General features: G+C 36.7%; 1 protein-coding gene across 4 annotated transcripts in view; it reads right to left on the reverse strand.

The window, feature by feature from the left end:
- Positions 1–18,435, reverse strand: part of LOC136359341 (baculoviral IAP repeat-containing protein 6) — a 175,252-nt gene that overhangs the window by 132,177 nt on the left and 24,640 nt on the right. For all 4 annotated transcript variants that reach the window (XM_066315910.1, XM_066315909.1, XM_066315908.1 and 1 more), the window contains exons 9-12: positions 17,353–17,411; positions 15,276–16,670; positions 7,443–7,592; positions 4,158–4,383 (exon numbers count right to left, since the gene is read on the reverse strand). In XM_066315910.1, coding sequence (XP_066172007.1) covers positions 4,158–4,383; positions 7,443–7,592; positions 15,276–16,670; positions 17,353–17,411 — 1,830 coding nt within the window. The remainder of the gene's footprint in view (positions 1–4,157; positions 4,384–7,442; positions 7,593–15,275; positions 16,671–17,352; positions 17,412–18,435) is intronic.

Consider the following 18,435-nt stretch of genomic DNA (forward strand, 5'->3'; position numbering starts at 1 on the left):
GGCTGCATCACATGGTCCGTTCTGCATTTATGCACACTCTCTTTAACAAGAAGAAAAACTTATTTTGCATTAGTTGACACATTCACATGAATTTCTGAAATAGCAGTCTTTCAAACTTTAAAGCTTTCAAGCTTTCAGGATAACCACATTAATTTTGTGAAGAAGATGTTAAAACACCAATTGATAACAGGGGGAAGCAATGTTCACATAAAAGCAGACGTGGAAAGATTCCCTAGCTATTACCTTTATCGCAGTAAGGTAAAGATTTTCATACTATTAGAAATACCAGTTACTTGTTTCCATGAAAAGACAGTACAAGTACAAGCACAACACTAAAAGAACGTCTATCAATTAGTGAGGTGTATGAAAGCATGATCAGAAGTACCTACCAAAATACTATTTTCAAATTATTTTTAAAGCACATTTGATAATTCACACAGAATGAAAAATGCGTCTTACCAGGGGCACGCTCAGAAGCCTGTGCTAAGCAAAAGGGTACAGCTTTTTTTTATTAAGTCACATTTTTCTTTTGAAGACAAGCTTGTTTTACATTGAAAGTGTAAACTTGAGGCAAGTACCCCTCAATGATCCATTCCATAGTTTGATACACTGGGGTTTGCAAAAAATAGCTCCAAGCGAAGAGTAATCATATTAAAACTAATTATGTGTCAATTCTCCTGTTTGTGTACATTTTAAAAATTAACTGAACTTCTTTATCTCCTTAATTTAGCAGAAAATATTTTTTTTTAATGTAACTTTTTATACTTATTTAGTTGTATAACTGAGAACACCAAGTATGCTGCTACAATATTTTTGAGACACCTTTCTTACATCTAATTCACAAATAGGTATTTTAACTTCATTAGCATGCCACACATTGAGTATTGTGCAGAAAACCATTTTAAAATAGATTAAGGAATAGTACAAATGTATTTATTTCTTTACAGTAATATCCTTGACGGCCAGATCTCCTTCAGGCACACGTAAAACAACTTAAAAGAGATCTCAGGTGCAAGAAATGAAATGAAAGTAATTTCCTGAGCAAGCAGCATAGAAAAACAGATCTTGGGAGGAAAGTTGGACAGAAGCGAAAGACTGACAGAAGAGAATTTGTGGTTATAATTCAAGAAGTAACAGTGAGGATTTTTCAGCTAACTGTACAAAGAACACAAGTCATTAAAATATAATGAAAACTCACCCCACCACTCTGAGGAGAAAAACCCTAAAACCTCTGTTAGCAACTGTAACACTAAATATTTAGAATCACTCATGCCTTTCCTCTAGCTTGGAGAACACATAATCCAGTGGCAAACAGAGAGGGGTTTGGGGGTGGTTTTTATGCACAGCCTGGACTAAAAAAGACACTCAAAGGAGCCAAACTTCTGAAACACGAAGTAATATTCTGCTCATCCAGTTTTAGTTAATGATCTGGTACAAACTCAGAAATTAATCATAAAATACTTTGTCTGCAGCAGTCTTTTGTTGTCTATGTGTTACATACAGTGCACACAGCCATGGTGAATTACAACTGTTATTTGTCTACCACAGAAATCTGGTTTTGACAGAATTGAGCAGCAGATGCTAAATAGGCACATATGGAATAAAGAACCTCCACTGAGGTCTCACATTAATCCAGCAGTTAAGAGATCTTCATATACTTCTGGCAATAAACTTCACAATCTATTTCTGTGATTTGTTAAAAGACTCCCCTTTAAAGTTTTCTGTTAAAATCTCATAGGTTGCTTTAAATACATCCTTTATTCATGTGCAAAATTTTAAAGTATCAAACAAATTAATTTACTTCCTCATTATTTTCTTGTATCTTACATATCTATCCTAAATATCACTTTCCTCTGCTAATCTAATGCAAAGTCTTTTAGGAACTCTTCTAACTTTGAAACCCTTCTAAATCTGTAGCATCTTTCCAAAGAGGAACATACAATCCATACTGTGTTCTAAGCATCAATATACCATCATTCTTAACTACATGATATTTTCCAACACACTTATTCATTCCTTTTCTAGAACATCTCATTGTCTGATCTTCCACTGCAACTGAACTTTGAATTGCAGAGCTATTTCCAGAGGTTAAACACTGGGAAGAACATCAGTATCTAACTCTTCCTTCTTTCATGTATTTCCAAATATGTCTCCATAAGATGAATACATCCTACATAAATTTGAGATAAAGCCAGGAAACTCAGATGTCACTGTTTTATCCACGTATATTAGGAATTCATGTACCTCTCTTTTACAAGAATTAACCTCATTTAACATTCCAGTTACATGATACCTGAGGGGACAATACTGATCTTCAGATAATTCACAGGATAAACCAGACTGCTTTTCTGTTTTCTTTGTTGCACAGTCTTTTTAAATAAACAAAGCAGGATTGGAATACAGTGCCATTTTCTAAAAAAATAGGTACAGGATTATCTCTATCTATTCGAGAAACAAAAGAATTACCACATCAAATTGCATTACTCATCCACCTAAAACTGTAATCCCAACATCGTGATAGGTATCAGTATGAGGCACTCAAAAAGGAACCTCAAATTAACGACCAAAAAAAATATCCAGAAATCAAAAAGTTTCTTCCCAGATAACTTTTAATTAAGAGCTAACATGGCTTTCAATCTTAAGATTCTACCCTAAGAACAAAGGGACTGTAATTTAATGATTTTCATCATGAGTCATATAGCAGCTGTCAAAGATTTCCAGTACTAAACCAACACTTCTAACTTTTCCTCTTTACAACCCCGTTTTATTTAGCAGCAGGCATAATTCTTTTCCTCTAACGAAACATATTCATAAGCTAATTTTCCACTTATGCCCTTCCAATTAATAGCTATTACCTTCACTGCTTGTTTCCTTGTAACTTCATATTGACAGCTTTTTACTTTTCAACTGTTGCTGAATGCATTTGGATAATCAATAGTTTTGACTGGAAGTTATTTTGCAAAGAATCACCTCCCTTCCACTTGCTGCATAGAGAATATCTGACTTACACAAAGCAAAGCCACAAGATAAATAAAGGCTTTAAAGCCTACAATGGATTGCAAGTTTTCAAGTGTAGCTTATGAACATTTAAATCAAGTCCAGCTCCTTTTATGTGTCAGCCCTGGAAATGCCTACATCTATTACACGTTTTCCCACCTGGAATGCTTCATTATCACATGCTATCTTCCAGTTGTTTATATGACATGCTTTTTATTTTGCACCAGACATGACCTCTAGCTTCCCTGGCACCCTTTGGCCATCTCATTATTTTCACTCTATTGCTATTTCAAGTCTACATGAAAATCCAAATGTTACACATCAGTGGAACAGACATGTAGCAGTCTGATCTAAAAGATCGTGCAGTGTCTTATATGTGTCCCTTGAAAAAACAAAAAACCCTTCTGTCTATATTTTGTTTCTGCAAGCCTTTTTAACAAAAAACTATGCAAAGCTACTTCAGGTAGGTTTTAAGTAATCTTTCAAGGAGACTGCAACACTGCTGTAGTTGCATTTAGGAGCCCAGAGGAATTCCAAGTTCTCATGTCACATATAAGAAACTAAGTCCTTCTACACATACCATGTTTGTGCAGTTCATTTCAATGAAAATACTGCCTAAACTTTAGTACTACTAGGGCTCTAGAGTGGCTTAAATGCCTCATATATAAAGATTTAACTTGAATAGGCAAAAGTCAGATTCTACCTTCATATTTTAAAGTAAACTACAGTATGATTTCATCTAGGTCAACTAATTAGTCACACTGGCACCCACAGTTCACATTTTCTGATTAAATAATGGACTAAAAATGTGTGTATACATAAGAAGGGTGAACCAGACTTTTAGAGAAACTATCAAGAATATCTCTAATTCTGGCAAATGTGCTTGTCTAGTTATGTAATGACCACATTTGGCAAATAAAAATCCACCAATTCAAAACCTGACTTTTCGACCTGTTTCAAGGTCCACTAAAATGCCTCTGGCAATCTCACCACCACCTACAATGAAAACTGCGAAATGGGGATCATCAGGTTTGCAAACACGTGTTCTTAAACTTGTACACTAGTTAAAAACAATTAAATACATGAAATTTGTGGTAGTACTGCTACACCAACTAGTCAAGCAACGCACACAATTCCTCATGTGCCGTTCCCCTCTGTACCTGTCTGTCTGCAGCTTCCAAGTCCGAGTGTGCTGAGCTGCATCCCCGTGGTGCTGCTGGTGCAGATGCTGAGGGTGCCGCCTTTGCTGCTGCTCCTGCTGCACTTCCACCCAACACGGGGGGACAGTGGCTGAAAAGCGCGGTGTCAACGTCTCAAAACGGGTCAGTTCCACCAAGGATGTCAGTGTCTCAAGGGAGAACGGCTGGTCCACCAAAAGATCAACTCCTGAATAATTACAGCACATACATTCATTACTATATAGATAATTTTTCCAGAACATCCTATAAAAACAGTTCAAAATATATCAGAACTGCTATAGGAAAAATGAACTACAAGTCATACTCCAAGGTTTTTTAGTTAAAAAAGAATAACCATAAATTCCCTCCTGCCCCAAAAGCACCACCCAAAACAAACAACAACAACTAAAAACAACTACAAAAAATCCCAACACAAGCAACCAAACATCCCAGCCTTGAAGCTTGTATCCTTTGAAGGCAATTCACTTGGAATAAATTTTCTAAATACTGAGAGCTCTGAGCATGCTGTCTGGGATTCAGCCAGTGGCATCAGGAATAAGTAATTAGACAACTATACTTTGAAGATGTAAAGCTGATTAAACATTTTTTTAATATCCCTACTGATTTAGATAAAAGAGTATATATATTTCATGAAAACAGACATACAGAATTACTGTGCATTTTATCACTGTTTAAAACATTACTTTGGCCCCCGATTATCAATATGGACTGATTTTATGGTGGATTATTAGAACATTGTGGAAGGTTCCCAATTTAGTTTACAAGAGGGGAAAGTGAAAAACGAACATGCTTTATGTTAAGCACTTAGAAGACACTGGGCGTTGACAATTATTTTGTCTTCTTGTCTTTTAATTTAGGCCTTCTACCTAAGGAAACAAGGGTATTAATTAAAGTATTGAAAACTAAAACTTGAGGGAAAATAAGACATGCACAATGTATATTTTCTAGTATTTTGAGTATTTTCTCTTAAAAATGTGTTTTGAAGGAGAAGCTTCTACTTCTAAAGAAATCATTGTTTTCAAAAGAAGAAAGTTTGCTACCTGACTACTACTGTCACCACTTGGGGTGAGGAGATAATAATACACCGACACAAATACACCACCCTCCCCTGTGAAGGCTGAACCTAGAGAGTATCTTGAAAAACAATCCAGGTTGAGTTCAAGGTGAGACACTTGGACAGGTAATAAATTCACTCTCATTGCAACTATAATTTCTACTTTTCAATCTCAGAGGCAGGAAAATGCCAAAGAAATTAGAAATGCTTTAGAAATTGAATTTCAATAATACAGCAAAGACCTTCACTTTTTAAAGTGCCAAATGTGAACCTCATTAGCTGGATGACACTGCAATGAGAAGTGAGATCATTGCTCAAACTGTACAAGTCTATCTTCGGGCAGACTGGATTTTTCTGCTTCATTCTCCTTGCTCCTCCAACAGAACCAAATCCAAATTCTGAGTATTCAGAGCAACCACATACATGTAATCAACCCCTAAAACTGAAAAACGAAGGACTTAACTTTCCACTGCTGTCAAGTATACTTGGTTTGTTTTAAAAATTGCAGGACTTTTACTATAGTCTAACAAAGTGCTATAACAAGATAAAGTTCTAACAGCACTTGAAAATTGGTTTTCAACTGGTCAGGATGTTCTTTTTTAATTCAGTTTGAAAAAACAGCAGTATTTTAGATTACTTCATCACAAGGAAACAGTTATCTAAGATTATTATAAGATTAAATTATTTTCTCTTTAAACAATAAAATTTAAAATGCATCCAAGTTGTACATTCAGGCTGGAAAATAAAATGCAAGAAACACATTCTAGAATGCAAACAATGGAGAAAAATAAACACACGAAGTCCACAATATAATGAACAATATATGAGTAGAAGTTTCTGCTTGTTGCAGGGTTCATTTCCCCAAACAGAAACTATGCTCTTGAGCTGTGTCTCTGTCTGAAAAACATACTAAGACAGAAGGGGAAGAAAATAAAAAAAAAAAAAAAAAACAACACTTTTTCTGGTTTTTAAAATGTAAGACCAAAACAGAAGCAACACGGATACTATAAATCAAGGGCTGATCATTACCCACACAAGTACCAACAACCTCAGTACTGAAGAGTTTACACAGCCCTATCATTCTCATATATGCTAAGGGTCGTGTATTATTTACTTTAGCATCCTCAAGAGTTCTGCAACCACTGTTTGGTTTCAACAATTCCTACCCAGACCCCTCACTTCAGCACTGGCTTCTAATGACTATTAAGCTTCTCTCAGAGCCTGAAGGGATTCAGTTTGATGCCACAGCAAAATAGTGCTCTGTTTATCTGATTGTTACTGTGTACCTAACAACTCTTTGGAAACCATTACAGAACAAGAACAAGCAATACTACAATGTCTAAATTATATCACTACCTAAAGGAGGACCTGCAGCTTGTGGATAACCTAAAGATACAGAAACTTCCAAGTCTGTACAGACATAAATCAATTTCTTATTCCAGTAAGTCATATTCAAGGCTATACTAAAGGCAAGATGGGAACAAGATTTTAAAAAGAGAAAAAAAGTTCCCTTTTTAGTACTGGCAGAATTTAAACAGTAATGATCATCTATTTGACTCATCAGTATAATCAGAGTTACCACTTGCTTTGAAGTCACTTAAATCTGCTGATAAGCTACTATACAGTGAGTGCATCAATTGAAGGACATCTATGCCCTTGACATCTACATTCTTTTTTGTTTTATTTGCCATTAGCAAAAGAAGTGTGCAGAAGAAAGCCATAGACTTCTCCTCCCCCATATAAGTAAAATAGTTTATTTTCTAGTGATCTTCAAACTTCAGAAATGGCTTCTTTGGTGATAAAGAAGAGAAGCAGGAGAAATTCAGTCCTCAAACCAATTGCTGTAATGCTGTTTATAAATAAACTTATCACAAAAAGCATCTCTTCCTTCTTTCAACTCTAGAGGAATAAAATCAGGGTCACACAAATACAGTCTGCCACACTTAAAATCACATGTAGAGACTTGAAAAGGTCAAAGTGTTTTGTTTTGTTGGTTTTTTTTAAATCAGGAACTGCTGAAGTGTTATGCTTGTACATACCCAGTGACAGACACACAGCAACTACAGAGCTCTAACTTTGGGGAGCAAAAAAATTACAAAGCAGCATGCTATTAAATAATTGCAAGTCATGTTCAGATTCAACTTTCAAAAATGACAAAAGCATTTTGATACACGTACACATGTGCATTTTACCTGTAATGCCTGGACTAGAAGGGTTGGATAAGGGCTTGGTGCCTTCTGATGACTGTTCTACACTTTTGGAAAGGGATCCATCTACAAGTATATCAGCTTCATCGATATCATCGCAGGTCCCTCCAATCTGAAGGAAATGAAGTTCTCCACCTAAAATCATCACAGAAAACAAAAGAAGAAAGTTTGGATAGGCATACAGCTAAATTCAACTCACAAGACAGGCTTGCACTTGAACTGCTATGCAATTATGACAGTATTTGTGCAGGACCTGAAATCAGTGAAATCATACACAAATACCTATTTTGCTTTACTACTACTAATTTTTTTCAGGGCAAATGCAAAACAGAACTACAGAAATACTGCAGGTAAAAGGTAAAAACTATATGGAGGGATGGGTTTTAAAAGGCAGTTTACAAAGGCAACCTCAACAGAAACCAAAAATCCTAACCATTATGACAATTCCCATAACCCAAATTATGCTTATAATAGAAAATATTCTACCATGTCAAGTGAAGGCCTACTCTACCTCCTCATCTGTAGACTGCATAAACTTCCTTTTAAAATTCAGTATCTGAAAATTGAAAATTAACCTAATTTCTCTGAATTCTCCTAACTAAGGAGCTCTCCACATATTATTTCATTAAAACCTAAAACACTGATCAAGAAAAAAGAGCAAAGTCCAAAATTTTCAATGCAAACAATGTATTAACAGACATTTGGAATCATTCAAGGAGGTTGCCCATTAGTCAGCACTACAGATACACAGATTAATTCTATCATTTACAGAGGAGTCATAGAACCAAAGAGCACCCAGATCATCAGGTCCAACCATTGACCGAGCACTGCCAAGTCCACCACTAAACCACATCTCTAAATGCCACATCTGCATGTCTTTTAAATACCTCCAGGGAGAGTGACTACACCACTGCCCTGAGCAGCCTGTTCCAATATTTGGCAACCATTTAAGTTGAAACATTTTTCCTCATATCAACCCTTCCCTAGAGCAGCTTGAGGCCATTTCCTCTCATCCTGTCACTTGTTATTTTGGAGAAGAGGCCAACCCACCCCTCACTACAAGCTTCTCTCAGGTAGTTGTCCAGAACGATAAGGTTATCCCTGAGCCTCCTTTTCTCCAGACTAATCATAACCAACCCCAGCCCCCTGAGCCGCTCCTTGCTCCTCCTTGTGCTCTAAGTCATGGAGAAGGAATGTTTAACTTTACATAATGCTGGGGGGGTGGGGTGAGAAGAGCTGTTACCAGTTCCAGAAGTTACAAAATGTCGAATCAGTCGGATTCAAACCAAGAGGAAAACCCAAGCATAGGCCTTATGTAATTTTTCTGAAAAATTACCAGACTGACCTTCACCATCTGACTAACATTACGACAAACTCTGCTGTACAAAATATGCAGGTAATCTGAAACAAAGGAACTTGAGAATAAAAATGTACTAAAACCCCAAGATAAAAGCAGGTATATGTCCTGTACTGTGAAGGGCATGGATAGTGAAACAGAGTGACAGAGGCACAGGGAGGCAGAGTATGCGTGAGGCACAGAGAAAAGATGTGAGACGCACAGGAAACTTGCTTAATTGGGTTTTGTTTTTTTTTTTTTTGAGATCTCACTGAGAAATACTCAACAACAAATGGCTTAATAAACTCACTTTTGTATGAAGACAGAATAAGAATTCACTCAAATGACCAAAATGATCAGAACAACTCTATGGACAGGATCAGTGCATTGCGCTATGGGAAAACCCACCCCAGTGGTGTCTGGGTAATGTACAAAAGTAGTGTTCCTGGGAACTGAAGGGATGGGAGATTTTTATCATTATCTTTATTTATCTTTTTAGTCTATTTTCTCCAAACAGCTATTCCATTAAGCCATTTCTTGGTGTGTCTTTTCTAGCTGAGATCCACTAAGAAGCCTGCACCTCCCCCCGTCTCAGCCTCAAACCACACATCCTTAGCGCAGAACAGTAAATCAGTGCATCAAGCAGACCTCAAGAGTGGAGAAAAATACAGTTCTAGCAAAGAATACTTATGAGTTTCCTTGAAATTAAACAGCTCATAAATAAGCAATTTTCCTCAAACTTCAAAGAGAATTAGAGACATTAGAAAACACAGATGCTGACAGCTTCATTTGGTACTAAGTCAAACCTTAGTTTGTATATCACTTTGTTTACTGCTCAGCATTAGTCCTTAGCATTTTTCCATACAAGAGAATAGTCATAATCCCTGCATTCCTGAAAGATTCCAGCACTTTTCCAAGAAAAAGTCAGTGCTAAACTTGAGATACCTCACTTCCTTGTATTTGTTTTTTAAAAGGTTCTGTAAAGACATTTACCATGAACTTCACTTGTACAGTATTAGCCTCTGCTAATGCACACTTTTCCAAAATGCTGTAGTTGGCTGTGCCTTTGTATCACTAAGGAGGCATTTCCTCTCAGAGAACATCCAAAGATGACTTTCTGATGATGCATGCTTCATTATTTGTTCAAGTGCCAAAAAAATCTGTGCAGAAGTCAATGATTTTTTTCTTTTTTTTGTGTTACTACTATTGTTTGCAGCACTAGGCTGAAATAGTGACTTGTCCAGTGCTTTCTAATTCTATCCAGGGAGTAAACATCTCAAGTAGCAGTTTATCTGAAGGCACCTCTGCTTGCATAACTTGTACAGAGGCAGTAAGTATTTATGTTGCACTACCAAGAAGATACGAAAGCTGACACTGACGTATTCAGTTATCATGAAAGAGACAAACTGGAAACTAGCATCATTATAGTTCCTACAAGAAACAGGTAACGCAATCAAAACATTGTCAATTTAATTCTGAACTGTATTTAAAACCTGCAATTTGCATGTATTCAAGAACCTGGTGGGCAATACAAACAGAACACAAGAATCATTAATTCATTCAAATAAATCACAGGCTTCCTTCTGGCAAAACAGTTCCTGGTTCCATGAAAGCAGCACTGGAACAAGCTAAGAGAGCACGCCAGAGACTAAGGCCACTGCAGTCAAAGCCAATCTGGTGAGATATTCCTGCACTCTAGAGGGAGCGTGGGAAGAGTGACACCATTGTCATCAGCAAATCACAACACAATGACATAGTTGAACAATACCCAATTACTTAAAAGGAATTAGAAAACAAAGCCATAGCACAGGAAACTATGCACTAATCAACTTATTGTCCCCTCCTTCTTTTGTCACTGGTTAGCCCTAAATGTGCAAGTTCAGAAATCTGAAAAATGTCAAGAAAGCTAGCCCAAAGCCTCACTTGGAGACACTCCAATTTAAACTACTCTAGGAGATTTTAGCTATAAAATTCTGCCCCAACTTTGAAAAAATGAAATGCAATTGAATAGGGACAACTGAAAGTTACTATGCCTAGAAAGAAATAATTAAAAGTCCTCTTACAAGAATAAAAAAATCAGCTAGGCAGCAGTTCTGTAAGAGAGGTTCTTGTGAGTCAGATGATAAACCTGATTCAATTTCCTGCTCAAAAGTGCAAACATTCCACTATGTATACACACACATGGTATGTACAGACTGAAGAGCTGCTTGAGGAATTCATCTCTAGGATTACTGGGCCTGGTTTTGCATATCTCATCAAGAAACTTGTGGACTGACTTGATCAGATCTTTTGGGAGGGGAAACTAAAGGTTGCTTTGTTTTTTTCTTCTTTTATAAGTTTGAAAGGATTGGAGATATTCAGCTTGAGAAAATAAATGTTTGGAAAAGGACAGCACCTAAATAAATAAACTCTGTCTTTCCCTCCTTTTTTGAAGAAATCTCTTTGCCAAATTCATGATGAATGGTACAACAGATACGACTCCAGTGACAAAGATGAGAGAGGCCAAAACGTAGTGAAAAAAATCATTATAAAGGACAGCACGCAGCAGAAGAAAGTTCATGAGAAGACTGTTAAACTTCCATCTTGAAGATATCTGAGAACAGCAATCAGTATTCTACTTCTGAATGGCTATGTGTAATAATTGACCCTGACTTGAAGATGAGCTCTTAGCATCACTTCCAACACTAATTCTGATATGGAAAAAAACCTTGACCTCTCTCCAATCCTATTAGACTCTATTACTAAAAAAGATAGAAAATTGAAAATACTGAATTGATTCCTGAACTTCAAATACACAGTACACAGGGCAGACAAAGCCTAATGACAAGGAAGATGCAAACAAGATATCCAAACTAAATAAAAAAAAACCCAAAACTACAGAGTGTGATTACTACACTATTTACAACTGAAGAGCAAGAAAGCTGCTATAAATGAAAGGCACGAGATTTGGGGGAATCAATTCTCAAATGTATCCAAATGCCATCCAGTTCTGCCAGGCCTGCAGGTAAGAAATCAGTATACGCAACTCACTCTGGACATACCAAAATCCAGCCTGAAAAAGTACTTTTTCCAACAAAAGGGAGGGACTAAAAAACTCTTGGTATATTGTAGCACCTTTAAAATGTTATAATTTAACACATTCAAAATTCCAGGTAAGTAGAATGCGGCAGTACTAAACTATATCTGACCCTCTTAAACACAAGATAATAGACTTCAAATATCAAAAGACCATGCTACAGCTGTATCCCTATTCAAAAACAGCACCTGCTGCCTAGTTTGAGAATAAAGAAGTTACTTAATTACTTACTTATTATTTTGAACATTATAAAAGCAGAGGATAGACTCAGTTATTAATGACATGAAAGAAAACATCCGAAGCCTCATATAAGAGCAGACAAAGCACTACTAAGAGGGATATTAAATATAGTCTACCTTGGCCAAGGAAAAGAGAAGAAAGCAAAATGCAAAGATATTAAAGTTCCCTATGTTTGTCTAACAGAACTGGAACGAAGAATACACTTGCACACTCTCCCCCAGGGGTCAAGCTCAGGTAATCCTTGCAGAAAGAGGTAAGTACCTGAAGCTGACACCAAGAGGTAACATTCCAAGTGTGACTCACAAAGATGGATGATGGCAAATGCAGGTCTAAAAAATCTTTCCATAAAACCACTCCAGATGTGAAGCACCCATTCACACAGAGGCTTCTTTTTCAGTCATCTCTTAGAGGCAGCTATGGAAAAATTTTACATCATCTACCAATGAAAATAATACATCAACAAGCAGGAGAAACAGAAGAAAATGCTATTCTGCATTCAGAATTCAGACATTAAAGTACCTCTTTGCCTACTCTGACGTCCTGAACAAGTAAACAGGAAAGAATACACTGCTCAGGCCTGAGTATTTTCCAACATCATTCAAGCATTTCCAGTGCATGTATGCTCCAAAACTTTCACTTAACATTTTCATTTATGTCTTTGCACTACAAACGCCTTTCTGGACAGAATAATGTTGAACACACCAGTGAATACATTCTACTATCAGTGTATCTTGCTAATGCTGTCAGACTGCAGGCACCATCCCACTTCTCACAGTAAACCTAGAGGAGCAAACACCTCAAAGTGATTTGCAAAGAAGCCTGAGAAAACAGCACTTAAGAAAAAATAATAACAGCAAAACCCTCCATCTTCAGCCACCTAGCGAAGCAAGAAATTCTACCCATTTAATGCAAAAGTTTAAAGGATGATTATTTATTACAAGGAAAATTATGCAAAGCCTATTCCATATATTAAGCTATTCAAACATACAGTAAGACAGAGGATTTAAAGGGTTATTTTAATAGTTGAGGTTCTTGATTTGCTTCTTCTTCTAGTGTTCCTGAATTTTATGCCTTATTTATAAACCTTTCAGTTCAAGTCATTCTTTACCAAGTGATGTATTTTGGCATAAATGTTTTGACTCTGAGGCTTCAAACACACCTAGCATCAGACCCTGAAATCCAGACTTCTAATGCACACGGACCCATAAGTATTTATGATGGCTTTGGACTTAATTTCTCGAAAGTGAGAAAAATATAACCATGACTGAATTCTTAAAAAAGCAGTAGAAATTGAAAGCTTCTAAAGACATTTAAGCAATGAAAATAATCAACTCCAAAGTCCATGGCTGAGCAGAAAATGGAAGATCCAAATAGCAGGTGTAAATGAAAGATAAGAATAATCAGTGGATTTTTTTTTTATTAAAAAATGTACCATATTCAAAAGACGACCCTTGCAGGCTGAATTGATACCTGTAACATAGTGGGTTGCAGAAGAAAAAATTCCCCAAAACAAAACAAAACAAAACAAAACAAAAAAAAAGCTTTTGGTGAATTACTAGATGGGTATTATAACACTGAGAGAGATTTACTGCAAAAGTAGAATGATGTGCTTGTCCATTACAAGGAAGATGGACGTATTCTCCAGTCAATAATAGAGACGGTGGTTATCTAGGCAGAGACAATAGTACTACATACACAGAATAAATGCTTCCAGCTCAAGGGACCTGTGTATCTTATACTCCATGCCACAAAGAGGCTTAGATAATACCAAAAGCTACAAGAATATGATTACCATACACACTATCACTGGATGAAAAAGTACCATGTACAAAAAGCCTTTTAACTTTTAGCATGAATGTTAAAACACAAGAAAGGCAAAACAGATTTGATGAAAGAAAGAAACTGATAGTAATAAAATTCTGCAGAAAAAAAAAATCTGCTTGGAGGTCTTTTCAATGCAGTTTGATCAGCTAAGTATAAGGTAAAACCATTATGACATGAATAAAACAGTTTTCAAAGGCAGCTAATATTGCAGTTAGACTAGGAAAAAGCGTGCATTATTGAATACAACTGAAATAGTTTAATAGATATTTCTTCAAAAGCAGTCACCAAAAGAGAACCATTTAGTAAATATGAATGTTACCCATGGGAATCTGCCAATGTAAATACTAGTTACTAACTTCCAATATTTTCACTAGTATTTAAAAAGCAAATCTGAAATGCCAGTGTGAGTGAGAAAGCCTTTAAGAAAACTGAGATGTTTACAATAAACTTGACTTTATCTGTTAGAAATAACAAGTAAATCTGATTTAAAAACTGCTCATTGGAGGATTTTATAATTAGTGTGACACCATGATGAAAGAAAAAAAGGTATCAATTTCAATTCTTCTAGTAAAGAGTAAGCTCAACACAACATTGGTGCGAATTTATTTGAAATGTATAAACCATCCCATCAGCTTAGCCCCTCTGAGATCCTAAGCATTTCCTCCAGAGCTGCAATCAGCCACAGATGAACTAAACAGAACACTGGGACATGGAGGAACTCAGCTGGATGACAGCCAGAGCTGTTTCCAGTGCTCCACAATGTGACACAAGGAAATGGGGAGTTTTACAAAGTACTCCTGGACTTGATTTACACTCCCCTCCTACCTGCCCCCCTTCCCCAAAATGCCTTGTGTTCATTTGGAATAAAAGACTTAAGAATCCTGCATGGATAGTCCGGCTCTAACACTCAAGAAAGTACAATCCTAATTGCAAAAAGCTGAAGGCAGCATGTAACATGAATAAAAATACACTAGGTTAAGGTCTAAAAGCATTATCTTCTCTGCTCTCTTGAATGTCATCAATTACAGACAGAAGACATTTTTCTGAAATGGGATTACTTTATGATAGAAATAGTTACATACAAGAATGACTTTTATTTGTTTTGGACTTAAGAAAACCTGTGTTCTTGAAGAATTAAGACACACACAAGAGTTACTGCCATACTAGAGATTAAAACTGTCATTTAAGGTGAAGCATTAACTATTTAATCATACATGCTTCCTAAATCATTAAACTGTATGTAAATTCAGTGGAATTGGAAATTTAGATTCTAAGTTCTGTAACATAATCCAAATACAGTAAAAGCGGAAATTAAAAAAAAAAATTGACAAAAAAATCTTACCTTTGGTGCATGCACATAATCTGTCTGTGCCCGAACAGTATATCACAGAGACAAACATATCCGGCTCCTCGGTGCCCTCTTTTTTAGGTGGCTCCACTTTGGCCAGAATTTCAAAGTTTGAAAGATCTAGTATTTTTACATATCCTCCCTGAGTAGTTATTACCAGGTGCCCAAGAGTAGAGATCTCAGATCTTCTCTCTCTCCCATTGCCATTTTTAGAAGTTAATTGTATTTCCTCTACAGGCTCCTCACAGTCGTCCTCTCGATTATCCAATATATCTGGTGGGAGCAAAATCATTGAGGTAATTGTGTCTTGGGGGTCTTTGATATGCTGGATTTTTACTGGTTCCTCCTCTAGAGTAACTATTCTAGTGGCATAATTCATCTTATAAAGCACTAGGTATCCACCACTAACACTTCTCTGTTCAGGCTGAATTATTAAAGGAGTTGGTACATCAGCTGGTGACTCATGCTGGATTACCTCAATACTCGTGCCATTTACTACAGCAAGACTTGATTCTAGTTCCCCCTTCCTTCTATTACATAGTGCCGAGTTTAATTTATTTAAATTATTCAAGGCCTCTACTTGATTTATTGCACTCAGAGATTCGACAGGACAAGTCCGCAGTCCTACTAACAGATGAACTCCATCTGCACAAGGTGTGATTGAATCTACACACAGGTTCTCCTCCTCTGCAAACTTGGGCAGGCGCAGGCACTGAACCAAAGTCCCAGGCTTGGGAACCATAGAGCTCCACTTGTCCGAGTCCGGAGATGTCAGGTTGGCTGCAGCATCTGCAAACTGCTGAATGTAAGTCACAGGGGGGTCCTGCAACAGCAACTGTTCCTGACTGTCCAGCTCCATTTCAATGATCTGTGGAACTGTGAAACCATCATCATGTATACTTTTACTCATAATATTGTTCATCTGTGAAAAGAGTTTTCCTGCTTTTTCATCAGACTCCTTAATGCTGTAGAGCAGCAACACAGGCAAAGTCCTCCTTACCAGAGGGGAATTCAGTTCTGAATTAGTGCAGGATTCATTGTCAGTTGATCCCTGCTCTGAGACACTCTCACCCCGAGTCCTACTTAAGCCATCCAGTGATCTCTGAGAGTTACTGCTAACAGGAGAGGTAGCAGGTGATTTGTACGTTAACAGACCTCCAGCTAATAAACAAGGAAAGGGAATGTTGTGTTGCTCTAGATGTTTTTCCTTCATCTTCTCACTCTTACAGTTGGCCAAACAGGGATTTGCCCCAAGCTCTTCTAGATCTTTAACTGTGTCCTCCAGAACATTTGCAACAATTTCCCACTGAAGTTTTTCAGGTTGCTGAAGAACGCTGAGAGCTGTTATATCAAGGCTGACTTCCATTGTTTCTTTTTGTGATGTATGCCCTTTAAAACAAAAACGTTTAACATAATACAAATGCTCAAAAGACAAAACAGGAATCATACTGCATATACTACTGTTTGTTGGGAAAAAAAGGACCTTTTCCTACATCTCATGGTCTTTTTTTCTCCACTTGCTGATCCTTACTCAGAGACGTAAACCAGATTATAGAAAATAAACATCCCTCCCACAAAATTTCTGACTCAACCTCTAAGAAAATAACACAAGAACATCATGCATAGCACTGTTCTGCTGCCATATAAAATATTCAGGAAGAAATACTTTATCAAAGTGCATACCCTTAGGGAAACAGTCAAGACACACGAACTCTTTCTGGCAATCCTCTGAATTTAAAGGGTTTTGTGCAGCTGTAATTTGTTCCTGTTCTAAGAAAGGTCTTTTATCTTGGTTTGTGTGCTTTATTGACAGCAGGATAAGCAATGCCTGTTGTCAAGTAGGACATTTATTAACTAACAAAGTTGTAGTTTTTCTTCTCTCCTGCATGTGATCTCTCCACCACACCAACTTAAATACAGGCATTCCTTTTAAGAGAAACCCTTTTCCTTTTTTCTTATACAGTGAATATAATATCATTGGCTTTGACAGGGGTTTTTCAAAAGCCTGAAAGAACAATTTCCCCTTTCCCCTCTAAACTACTACATATATAACAGATCAGATATAACCTACCTGTAACAGATTCTGATCTGGAATGCTCTTCACTGTCTGAATCCTCCAGCAGGTCATCACTGGGAAAAAAAGTAATGCAGGAATGACCCCACGTACATGCTAACTGCATGCTTATTTTTAATTACATTAATAAAAATTCATTAGAAACACAGTGTCTACTATAACTGGCCATTCCTTTTAGCCAGCATTGTTCACCCACTGACAAGTTCATCACAGACACTAACAACATAAAGACGTTTTCCTCCATTATTGAACCAGTAAACCAGATTTATTTTTTGTCTCATTCTACTATTGTATTTCCTACAATTCAGGCATAAATGGAATTAAAATGAAAGCAAATTCTCAGGAATCTTTCCAAGAAAAATGAAACCATACAGTCAGTATATCTAAAAATTAATATTGACACCTTCAAATTCCTCAAAACAGTCTCTTGGAGGTTGAGCTGACAGACTGGTCTTCAATTCTACAAGGCCATTTTGTAGCTAGTACTGAAACAAGAGATGAACAGTGTTGTTGGTTTTAAAAATGCTGCCAGATCATTTTGTTGTAAAACCAGACTCTGTTCAAGAAACCTTTTCAAGAGAAATAAGCCCTGGAGTGGAGAATATACTAAGAATACATAAATAATTAATTTATAATTAATTAAGAATTAATATATAAATATATAGAGAATATATAAATAATTCATGCATCTGACTTTTCCAATATTTCCTATTTCAGACTCCTTACACACAGGAAAGACAGTAATCCCTTTGCAGCTTCAGGTATAACTACTCACAGTACCAAGTCAGGTCCTCAAACTTCAACAAACTGGATGCTTATTCCTCATCCATAAGAAACAGATCTTTGTGGGGCCAACCAAACCTGATGAACCTTCACTTCACAACATGGCAGACAAAATTCAATACTTTGATTCTGATCCAGCCTCCCCTTAAGTGGAGAAGTGATAGTAAATTCCACATAGTGAAGTGAAATGAAAGATGCTTAGTTTTAGGCAATATGATTGCACTGTCCTTTATCCAGGACTCAAAACTGGTTTGATTCTTAAACTATTAAGGAGTTCCCAGTCCTACAGCTACAGTA

This window comes from Sylvia atricapilla, chromosome 3, assembly GCF_009819655.1.
Source record: "Sylvia atricapilla isolate bSylAtr1 chromosome 3, bSylAtr1.pri, whole genome shotgun sequence".
NCBI classification, from domain to species: domain Eukaryota; kingdom Metazoa; phylum Chordata; class Aves; order Passeriformes; family Sylviidae; genus Sylvia; species Sylvia atricapilla.